Source organism: Malaya genurostris, chromosome 3 (assembly GCF_030247185.1).
Source record: "Malaya genurostris strain Urasoe2022 chromosome 3, Malgen_1.1, whole genome shotgun sequence".
Classification (NCBI taxonomy): domain Eukaryota; kingdom Metazoa; phylum Arthropoda; class Insecta; order Diptera; family Culicidae; genus Malaya; species Malaya genurostris.
In genome coordinates, this window is record NC_080572.1 from 165,948,287 (window position 1) to 165,960,610 (window position 12,324).

The following is a 12,324-nucleotide window of genomic DNA, read 5'->3' on the forward strand; positions in this document are numbered from 1 at the left end:
TGAAAATCGATTCAGCCATTTCCGATAAACTGAGTGCATATTTTTGTTACGTACACACCTGGTCTTGGTTAAAAAGTCGGTATTCGCGAAAATGTGTAAAGTATATAAAAGCGATTAGTGTTAAGAGATGGGAAAAGCGATTTTGGTGAAAATAATGCTAATCATGATTTTCAAAGCTCAGAATCAACATAATCTACCGATGTTTTTAGAACATTTAGCTTGAATCTGGATTTACATACGGCATCATAATAATTACTACAAAAAAAACTTCGTAACTTTGGGTCTAATAAGATTGTTGTTGTTTCAATGGTTTACAATGTTTAAGAAGAATTCATTAAACACAAGACTCATGGCACAATTATACGTATTTTATCTTACACAGTATTTAATTAAACCAACCTGTAACTAAAACAACTGTTAAATAGAACAGTTTAATAATTCAAAACATTTTTTTTTATTTGCAGATCACACTCAGCATGTTATGGAAGAGACAGAAGCGATAATCAAAACTCACAGTCTCTAGAAAACAGTGTTCTCAAAAGCAATAAACCAGTAGCCACGCGATCAAATCGATAGTAATAAATAGTAATTATTTCGTATCAATCGAGCATCCGAAACACGAGCAAAACTGGATCACCCGGCGCCGTACACGAGATGTCCTCGTCGACAACTGTTGGCTCGTTGGGTGTTGAAATAGCACACTTTCTAACAACAAGTGCAATCATATATAATAAGGTAGTTAACCAAACACCATCACGGTTGACAAACTAATGAGAATGTACCGAGTGTGATATTAAGTGCATTCACCTAAGGTGAAGTCGGTCGCCAAGCGAACATAAAATCATCGGAAAATTGAATACGAATTTCTTGTCACAAAATAAGCAATCAGCAAGATGCAATCGTGTAACACAACAGTAGCAACGCTAAGAAGGCACCTGCATCGATTCGTGATCATGTTGATAGTAATAGTTAGCTGCTCTTTAGATAGGATTGAAAGTTGGACGCCAGATGTCCTAACCAAGTCGTACATTACGTATGGTGAGTAGTTTTGCTGTTTCTTTTTGGGATGTTTCTCCCTCATTCTTATATCTACCAGGATGGTATCCTTAAAATTTACCTTAAAAAATGGGCTCGTGGCCGATAGTGCTTGATGACATTTGATATTCTTCTTTAATTTTTATTACTTGCAGCTATGTGACTCAACTGACTTCCGCTTATTTATCTACTGTTTTTTTTTGGAACCTAATCAGGAAGCCAATAATTTTCCGCACTGGTTGTTTTGAATGGTATTATTTTAGCTGGTAACGTCTGGCTTCCGGCGGATGAGTCAATTTCCAACAAAAAATGTATTTAGTTTTAGAAAATTGATCATCACTACCCAGGCGCGTATACAGGGGGGTGTTTTAGGGGTTCAAACCCCCTCCGAAACTCAAAAAAGTATGATATTATGTAAACTCTTTTTTTCAAATAAGTAAAAAATAAAATGAATAATTTTCAACAAACGATTCCACAATAAAAAAATTTCAAATAATTATATAAAAAGTTCCATTTGTATGGAAATTGATCAACATGTTCTGAAACACCCCCCGAAATTTTTTTCTGGGTACGCGCCTGTCACTACCCAAGAGGATAATTTTCAGTTTAAACATACTAATTATCCGTTTGAAATGTCTTGAGAAAATTTCACAAGAATTTTTTTTCGATGTTTGTATCCAGCATGCGATCGATTACTCAATTATCACTTAAAGGCGCATCAAACATCGCGCTGCAGTCATCGCTAAGATTCGGTGACCTCTCAAGCATACTCATCATCAACCCTTGCGATGGTTGAATCGACTACAAAAGTAAAGATCAACACTCATGTAAACAAAGGCCGCCAGCTAGTGGATTCTACGATGTGTGTTGTATACATGAAGCACCCTTAGAGAAAACCACTTGATCCTGTCGGTTCTCGAAGCTAATGTTTTCCACTTGATTGCATCAAATGTGGTCGTCAATTTCACAATCGCCCGCTTACAACGGATGATAATACCGGCATTCAGCTTTCGGTGGCCCTGTCTGCCGATCGATCGCTTCGTAGCAAACAGTTCGTTTGGCGGCTGAGAAAAAAAATCCGGTCAAATGATTACAACGGCCAAACCACACGACCTCTGAATTGAGCATCGCAGTTTGTTTTTAGCACCTTTCCTGACATCCATCGCATCATTCAGGCGCAACGAGTGAAGGATTTATGTGTTTTGACAGTTCATCTGTTTTCTGGTTGTTGTTGAAACAAGTCTGGCCGTCGTTTGAGTTTGGTCGGTCTATTGTAAACTCAGCATGCATCGAAAGTAGTAAGAGTTATGATTTGTGAAAAAAATCACTTTACATCTCCCGTCAGCCATCAGAGAGGTGCTTCGGCCAGCGTATGGCTGACCCCTTCTACGTACTGAGTGAATGTTTGCCTATGGAACGAAAACTTTCTGTACGATTGGTTGAAGTTTATCATCATTAACATATTTTATGCTCGGTATAATCGATTAAAGTGGTCGTTATTTACCTCCCGACATGCTTGATGACAAGCAATAAAACTGTTTTGATTCAGTAAAATTCAAAAGCAAACGATCGCTAGTCAAATTTCACAAAAACTGCTTTCATATTAAAATCTGCAAAAAATCATCAATGTATCCAGAGTGATACAAAATAATCAGTAATGCAGACTTTTCGAAAAGTTTTGAATTTCTTAGAATACTATAGGACATCACATTCCTTATGTATTCGTCTGTTTCTAATACAAAACATTGGCTCTTTGTGCAGCATACCATCGAATATTGCTATTTATAATGTAAATATTTTGCAAATTTGGTTTATTCAAGCTCCTCTCCTAGGGTAAAAGCCCAAACTTTGGACTATCGTAGGGTCGAAAAAAAGATATTGACACTGATTACATCGCAATTCGTTGATTGCTGTGGGGCTCCGGCTAATGTGATGAGCATTGGAGTAACTATCCCACTGGGTTATTATACCAACACTGAATTTGATCAAAGCCGCCTACTGTGACTAATTTTCATGTAATATCCTAATTGTTGCCAATTTCTGCAATTTATTTTATTTACTTATTGAGCACAACCTCCACAAACTCATTGAACTCCAAGCAACATAAAACGTGCGAGAAACTCGCTTGGCAGGCAAATAAAAATCTCAGTTTACCTGCCAAGTGTGAAAACATGCAAATTTTCGTATATTTTTTTCCAGCGCACCTGCAGAAGACGTTCTGAACCAAAGAGAAGAAAATACAAGCTCTCACCGACCATCACAAAACCACGTTTGAATATTCAAATGGCTATCATTATCGCGCGTGTTATCGACGATACACCTCTATACCGGGATTCATTTAGCACCTCCGTCGGTTCGATCACTGGCAGAAGGCAGTTTGTCAGAATTTATCGCCCAGAAAGATAAATATTGCACAACGCCATTGGCCGACGAAGCATTAAAGTATCGACGTGATCGACCACATTATACATACATACCTACCGCTCAAGCTTCGAATTGTCACGAACGTCTTCCAGGAACGGTGCTAATCTGCTGGTTCCGTATTATGTGTCACACGTGGAGGCTCCACCCTATTTGAATCGTAGTTGGCACTGCGAGCTCTAGTGCAATCTTATCTAGTACTAAATTGCACAAGCAAGCCATCAATACTCGATTTGAAATTAATTTATAATGGTGGTCGCAAATTTTTAATGTTGGACTTCGCAATCTAACTAAAAATAGTTGGTTACTACGATTTACTTGAAAACATGGTGTACCTCAGATATATGATTTTTTTTGACACGAGAAATGTGCAAAAATTAACAGTTCAAAACGTAAAAAAAGAGAGTTTTAAACGCTCTGAAAAATGTTTTGACCCCATATGCGCTGTTGGGAACCTAGTATTTGAATCGTTTTCAAAGTGTCATTGTAATGCCGGAGCAAAAAGATAAGTTTAATTCATGTTTTCTAGATACCATAAAATAAAAGCTTACTCATCTCAGCTCCCCTCAGGTAAGGTGAGATCGACTATCACTTTTCATTGCATTGCACAGTTGTTCAAAAGCGCAATTTCACGCTCTTAATTGATAGCTCATTGAAAACGTGGTTTTCGAGGTACAGTATCTTCAGCAAAGTTGCTCAGAATGATAGACGCCATCTCTGGGCAAATTTTATTCTTGTGATTAATCCCTCTAAAAGTGAGATAATAATATTGTTTTAGCTCAGGGTCAACTTAGGGGCTAAGTAACTTCAGCAAAGTTGTTCAGAAAGTTATTTCAAACAATTTTGCTAAAGGTACTATTTCCGTAACTTGAGTGTAATTCATGATAAAATGTATTTTTTTTTAAAAGGGTGTCCTTAAACCAGTTTTTGTAAGAAAACACAAATATTTTCAACAAAGTTTTTCATAATTAAAAACTACACAACTTTCTCAAGCATCAGTTTTTGCAATGACTGAGCGGAAACATATATTGGAGAAGCCAAATGAATGAAAAACTAACAGAAAAGATGATTTTTTGGAAAAAGATACGCTCAGAGACAGGACTCGAACCTGCATTCTTATGCATTCCGTGCATACGCGCTACCATTTCGCCACTTTGAATCTTGTTTTAGTCACTCTAAAACGCCAGACAGACAAAGTAGAACGTACTTCGAACATGGTCTACATCCTGGCCGTCACCCGACCGATACCTTACCCTTTCCTACCAGAAGCAGATTGCTACGGAAAATCAAACCGCAATTGTTTTTAACGATTTATTAATTTCATAAAGATATCGGGTCGGGTGACGACCAGGATGTAGACCATGTTCTATGTACGTTCTACTATGTCTGTCTGGCGTTTTAGAGTGACTAAAACAAGATTCAGAGTGGCGAAATGGTAGCGCGTATGCACGGAATGCATAAGAACGCAGATTCGAGTCCTGTCTCTGAGCGTATATTTTTACAAAAATTTATCTTTTCTGTTAGTTTTTCATTCATTTGGCTTCTCCAATTTATGTTTCCGCTCAGTCATTGCAAAAACTGAACTTAGTCATGGCGGCTTTACGTCAAACAACTGAAATTAATAAATCGTTTCTCAAGCATACTATGCTGCTATCATTTCAGTTTAATAAAGTAGAGCCATTTTTCATGTTTTTTTTACAAAATTCCAACTTGTTTATCATCAAAAGTCTGCAGGCGAGATATGTTCTTTTCAAGTATCCTTGTCCTTGACATTCACAACACTCCCGACATCTGTATAAAAGAAAGTTCTTATTTATTATGAACAGTACAATATAGCAAGCGTTCATCGATCTCCACTTTAATTGATGAATAGAGGACATTTATCCGCACAGCTTTTCTATAGAAAAACTTACCAAAAAATGACAACGTAATTCGACATGATAGTTGCCGTTTTTCAAAGTCGTGGCTTCTTATCTCACTTAAAAAAACGTCTGCCAGTTACTTTAGAAGAACGTTTATAATGGTAACGAATATATACTGAAATCTAATATACAATGAACCTTATCATTGCAAATGACAAAGGCAAGAATATTTGAAAAGAACATATCTCGCCTGAAGACGAGTAATTCAACCACGGTATGAAAGCTCTTTTGAAGTAGTTTGATATATAAGTAGTCTCATCTGCACCTTTCTGCGCTTTTCGATGATAGACAAGTTGGAATTTTGTAAAAAAATATGAAAAATGCTTGAGAAAGTGGTGTAGTTTTTAATGATAAAAAACTTTGTTAAACTTGAAAAACTCATATAAATTGAAAATATATGTATTTTCTTATAAAAACCCTTTTCAGAAAATACATGATATCATGAATTACACTCAAGTTACGGGAATAGTACATTCAGCAATTTTTTTTAAATAACTTTCTGCACAATTTTGTCGAAGTAATTTAGTCCCTATGTTGGCCCTGAGCTAAAATAATACGTTTTTCTCAAGTTTAGGGGGATTAATCACAACAATAAAATTTGCCAAAAGATGGCGTCTATCATTCTGAGCAATTTTGCTGAAGATATTGTACCTCAAAAATCACGTTTCTATGAGTTATCAATTATGAGCGTGAAACTGCGCTTTTGAACCACTGTGCATTGGGGTAAGATAAGGTCACACAAACAAATCGACATGAACATTTCATAAGGGCACATACACCAATGAGAGATTCTCTTTGTTTACTTTCTCTTCTGTTAATAACACCTAAATTTTCACGTTCAATTACGAAATTTGCATATAGAATGAAAGAAAATATCTCCAGCTTTGTAATAGTATCATATATGTAACGAACAATTACGTAATAACGCAGGTATAATCGAAAGAGAAAGTAAAAAAAGAGAATCTGTCAATTGTTTTAAGGCCCTTTTGAAATGTTCACGTCGAAATGAGACTTTCTCTTTTTTCACTTTTGCTTCTAGTAATAACTCATTTATTTTCAAGTCTATTCATTAAATATTCGTGTAAAGTGACACCGCATTTTTTTATTTTTCTATAAGTATGATATGTTAGGTAACGAACATTTGTGTATTAGTCTCATTTCGACGCAGAAATAAGTGAAACAGAAAGTAAACGAAGAGAGTCTGTCATGAGCTTCTAGACCGTTTGGAAGGTTTTAGACCCTTTGGAAATTTGTACAACTTTTAACACATCTTAAACTGACATAAAACACTTTCATCTGTTGTACCAACAGATCATGAATATCCAAGAGAAATATGTTATTTCATCGATTGGATTAATCATTTCTAACAGGATTGAACTGATAGATAAAACTAATGTTAATAACAAAGTGTTTAAAGTTTAAAGTAAAGATTTCCTGATAGTATTACGGGTTGAATGAAAGTTCAGTTCATTCGAACAATGATTAAATAGTCGGCACTTGTTGAAGAATCGCTCATTGTAGCCAAAATTGATTATAGCGGAAGGCATTTGGCTTCCAAACAATGACTGCGAATATCGAAATTGATTTCGGATCGGAACTGATCAACATTAAAAAGTTACCTTGAACACCGGATCTTTGTATCTCCAAATTGCATCACGCATTATCTTATCTTGTCTTAGCTTTGCATCAATTCATTAAGGTGTTCAATAAGAATAGTAATAATAATAAATAAAAATAATTCCCGTTTTTAAACAAATTCGGCTAGGGATAGCAAAATTATAAATTACTCAGAGATGACTACTCTGATGAATTCCGGAGCTAATAGCAAACAGTGAGGTAATGTAGTAATCTATTGTCGATCGATAGTATCGATAGCCTAACCTAACGACTTGATATTCCTAGAAGCTATCTATAAGAATGGTTGCTTAAATATTCAATACTTTTCGATTCATACTTCAACTGTGACTCAAGGTTTTATCCCGTGCCACTGAAGGAAATTAAATATGTGTGCTTATGTCATTGGTACAATGCCAAATAATTCGTACAGTCCTTCATGCTCTTCAAAATGCATGATGGAACAAGAAGCGTTACGTATTTCCACCCTCGTAACTCATACAGCTATCAACCAAGGGTCTTCGTACAATCAAGTGTTTATCTTTCACACCTGACTTTCGCAAACCGATAACCCAACATTGCAGTTTATTCTCCGAACGGAAAGACTACCACTTGAGAGGCCAATTGCGTCGAAACAGAATAAAAAGCGAACAACCTTCAAGGCGCACTTGATTGTAGATTCGAACAAATACCACACAGGAACTGAATTGTTTATCTATGGTATGAACTACTATCAATCGATTCATTCATTCAAGGTGTGCAGCCTTTTATTTACTGCTGCAAACATCAAACAAGAAACAATCCATGTTTGCTGCGATGTCATCATCATTTCTATTCACATTTGAGTAAAACGTGGAAAACAAATCTTGCTTCGAAAAATGGTAAACTTTTGCAATGATTTCTATTCATGTTCGCGAATGAGACTGGACTAAATAGATAACTGCTGATATAAATACCTAATTTACTTCGTTTTAGAGTCAGATGAATTAATGGAATCGATATTCTGATACCAGCAGAATAATTCAAGAGACTTCTTCCACAAGATTTGATCATACAGCAGCGTGTTATTTTTGTACCATTGCTAAGCACCTTTCTCCTACTCGTCCGGCACCCGCGTAAAGCTGCACAATTTTTTTCGTCTGTAAAATGGTGCATTGCACGTTAAATAGTATCAAATTATGAATGATGTTGATCGAATTCCAATGTAGGAATTTCTAGGAGCTGTTCAAGAATTTATACATATGTATTGATAATTTATAATATTATTAAAACCGGAGCCACAAAAGAGATTTCTTTAAAATTTCCAATATCAAGTTTGGTTTTTAAAAATTTGAAAATAAATATATTTCGAAATAAAAGTAGTATCAGAAATAAAATCGTTAAATATTAGTTTGAAAGAAAATTTATTCCGTAAAACCAACATAAATGTATGATTTTAACAAACAGAAACGTTCGTTGAAATAATCAATTCTTTTAAGTCCATTTATTTCAAATAAAAAATTTGTAAACCTAAAGCACTACAAATTTTAATTTAATCAAAACTTCATTTATTTGAAACTGATTTTTCAATTTAAATTTACTGTGAAATTGAAAGAAACGCACATTGTTTGTTATTTTTTATTAAAATATTGATTGGAACAGACTAACTCACTAAGAAAAATTAGTTATCTTGTTTTGTAGTTTCAAGCAACAATGTTTGCTATATCATACCAGATTTTCTTTTGTCACATTTTCGCGTGTTTGACGTTAATTTCTAATTTGTAACTGCGTTTTAATCTGGTCCGTAGCCTAATTAGCGAGTCCGAGTTGTGTATGATTCAGACGGTTCGCTTTCTTCCGTAACCGTCACCGGAACGTCAGCTTCCGTCAAAATTAGGTTAATACTTTCTTTACCGAAACGTTCACACGCTCCGTTTGTCAAGACGTTCCGTGACGGTGACGTTACGTGTGAATGGCTCCATAAGAATGCATGTAATTAATGTTGACGGTGACGGTGATGGAGGTTGACTGTGACGGAAGGAGCCGGATCGTCTAAATCGTACTTTAAACAGTAACTCAGTCAAAGAAAATTAAAATTTTTGCATTTATTTAGTTGCGAATCTTTAACCTCCCATTGTAAAATTGTAAAATATTGCAACTGAATACGGAAAAATCGAGAGAAGAGTTCATTGCACATACTTAACAATTTCCTCTCTGGAGAGAAAGTATTATCGGATTGATGAGCATACACGATCAAATGTATTATCAATACTTCTTGTGCTAACAATAATATGCTTGATTGTAATTCTTGTCTCGTGTAAGTGTTGCTTAATACGATGCATTTTCGTTTAAAGTAATTATTGATCAAAGAGCATGAACAAAGATATTACAATAAGAAATTGTAATTCTGTGTCTTTGTTTGAAGCATGATATTCCATTTTCGGAGGAATCTTATACGCCGTTGCGTTTCAGCTAACACCAACATATCTAATCGAACCCATCTATTATATGAACGAGTTTATTGAATTATATTTTATCGATATGAACAAATCGGATACCAGTTTTACACACGTTACATGAATTCTTTCACGTTTGACTCCTGTTGCTATTTGTCTCTTTTCGGCGAGAACTTTTTTAATATTCATCGTGTTGTGTTTTCCAATCCACGGTCATCTTCATTCTCTTCTTTCTTTCGCAGATAACACGATACCAGCCTTTTTCGGCAACAGCACTGACTATTTTAAGCTGCTCGATCAGGACGACGCTTCGATACTGATCGGAGCACGGAATGCACTTTACAACATCAGTCTCGACCGTCTGATTGAGAATGCGAACCAACGAGTGACATGGAGCTCGTCGGATGCACACCGAGAACTGTGTACGCTTAAGGGCAAGCTGGATCAGGATTGCCAAAATTATATCCGCGTATATGCACGGGTCGGGGCCAATAGGATTATGCTGTGCGGGACGAACTCGTACAAACCGCTGTGTCGTTACTATAACGTACTTCCCAGCGATGGGACCATAGCCTATGATAGCAACGAAATGGAAGCACTCGGACGATGTCCGTATAATCCGCTTCATAACAGCACTTATGTTTATACAGGTAGATGTAGTTATATCAGTTATATATAGCAAATTTTAAATTACATACATTTTTATCTAGATGGTCATTTATACTCAGCGACGGTGGCCGATTTTTCCGGTGCAGACCCGTTGATTTACCGAGAACCTCAAAGAACGGAACAGTATGACAGCAAGCAGCTTAATCAGCCGGCATTCGTAAGTGCGATTGAACACAACGGATACGTGTTATTCTTTTTCCGCGAGGTGGCCGTCGAGTACATGAACTGTGGCAAAGCGATCTATTCCCGCGTTAGCCGCGTGTGCAAAAACGACAAAGGAGGGCCACATCCGCTGAACGACAAGTGGACGTCGTTTCTGAAAGCGCGACTGAATTGTTCCATTCCTGGAGAGTATCCTTTCTACTTTGATGAAATTCGTGAGTACACTTTTTTAACATTGGCTGACTTTTTTTATTGAAAATTGGGGATGTTTTTTACTGGACGACAAATAGATAAATATATGTGCATTTAGGCAAACATTAAAATGTATAATAATAAGAAGAATAGTATATTTCCTGAACGTAGATTCTTGTTTGCATTAACTAGCACGTAATAAAGTCGTCTGTAAAAGGCACATTCACGCTACAAAGATTCATCAAACTAATGTTGTTTAATTTCACTCCCTCAGAATCCACTACAAAAACAATAAACGGCATTTATGGAGGTAGTTCGAATCAGATTATCTACGCAATCATGACTACTCCCAAGAATGCGATCGGAGGATCGGCCGTTTGTGCTTTCTCGATTCAGGATATTCTTGACACGTTCGAAGGTCCTTTCAAATCGCAACGTGATAGCCACTCTAATTGGTTGCAGGTTCCTCAGAGCCAAGTTCCCGAGCCTCGCCCAGGAAAGTGTGTTGATGACAGTCGAACGTTGCCGAAAGCTTCGGTGAATTTTGTTAAAATGAACACTTTAATGGATTCTGCAGTGAATTCCCTTCATTCGCGACCAGTTTTTACGCGAGTTAGTTTACTCTACCGTCTATCGGCAATCACAGTTGATCCACAGGTGAAAGCTCTCGATGGGAAAACGTATGACATTATATTTGTAGGCACTAACGATGGAAAGGTTATCAAATTTGTTAACATTTTATCATCCAACACAACCGGTGATATCAGAACAGTCGTTATTAGTGAAACGCAGGCCTTCCCACTAGGAAACAAAGTCAACGAGTTGACTATTTCCAAAAAGAATAAAAAGCTTATTGTGATAAGCAATGGAAAAATCATATCGCTTCCGTTGAGCAATTGCAACGAACACGAGTTCAAATCTTGTCGTAAATGTTTGGAACTGCAAGACCCTTATTGTGCTTGGGATGACGTGAACCGAGAATGTCGTGCCGTGGAAGATATACCCACCAACAGTTATTCGATTGAGAATTTGTACCAACGGTTGGATGGTTTAAAAGTAAACGAAATCTGCAAAAAGTATGATCAACGTGATCAACGCCAGCACAAAACTGAGGACAACGATGTGTACACACGGGTCGATGGCTCAGGTAGTGCTGAAAAGGAGAAGCCCAGCGATACGAAAAACGTCGTCATCATTCAGTCCACTCGGGGAACCGTGTCCGCCGTTGGTCCGATTGATATAGATAATGAAATATCAATGACCTCAATCGAAGGAAGTGAGTTGACGAACAAAATCAGCTCCCACCAGTATCATCATAAGACAGGTAAGTTTTAGCAAGGACAGCCTACTTAGGTATGCATAACACGTGTCAAGACTCCCGCAGTGGCACTGGTTGCGCAATTATGATTGTTTCTGTAGTACAAAGTTTCGCTATTGTATCGAATTAAACTCAATCAAATAAACATTTGTAACCATAGTGAATGACAATATAAATAAACCAAAAATATGAGACTCACAACCTTACAGCGTGTTTGGCTTGAGGTCGAATTTGTTATTGTTTAAATTTCACATTGTATGATCTGCTTTCGCTCATAGGGTTTGTGCACAAAATTCAATCATTCAAGTGCTCCGAGATAGCTCCCTAACTCCGATTCGTGTAGAACGGAAAACATGCTCTAAATTTCAGGTCCCATGTTCTTAATTCAGGTCCCGGAAGTAGCGGTTCTAAATTTCAACACGAAAGGCACATCGATTTCTCAGAGATGTTTGGAAACAGATAATAGTTAGATAAGTGGCCAAATCAGGTGAACAAGGTGGATGGGCAAGTAACTGGAGCCGGTCTTTAATCGCTCCATCAATGCACGCTAATACTT

General features: G+C 36.8%; 1 protein-coding gene across 8 annotated transcripts in view; it reads left to right on the plus strand.

The window, feature by feature from the left end:
- The window catches only part of LOC131439583 (semaphorin-1A), a 125,517-nt gene that overhangs the window by 110,030 nt on the left and 3,163 nt on the right, over positions 1 to 12,324 (plus strand). For all 8 annotated transcript variants that reach the window (XR_009231147.1, XM_058610770.1, XM_058610772.1 and 5 more), the window contains 4 exons: positions 465 to 1,038; positions 9,670 to 10,077; positions 10,138 to 10,473; positions 10,725 to 11,774. Coding sequence is in view for 7 of the 8 variants with exons in the window: in XM_058610770.1 (XP_058466753.1) it covers positions 894 to 1,038; positions 9,670 to 10,077; positions 10,138 to 10,473; positions 10,725 to 11,774 (1,939 nt within the window). In the remaining variant the exon portion in view is untranslated. The remainder of the gene's footprint in view (positions 1 to 464; positions 1,039 to 9,669; positions 10,078 to 10,137; positions 10,474 to 10,724; positions 11,775 to 12,324) is intronic.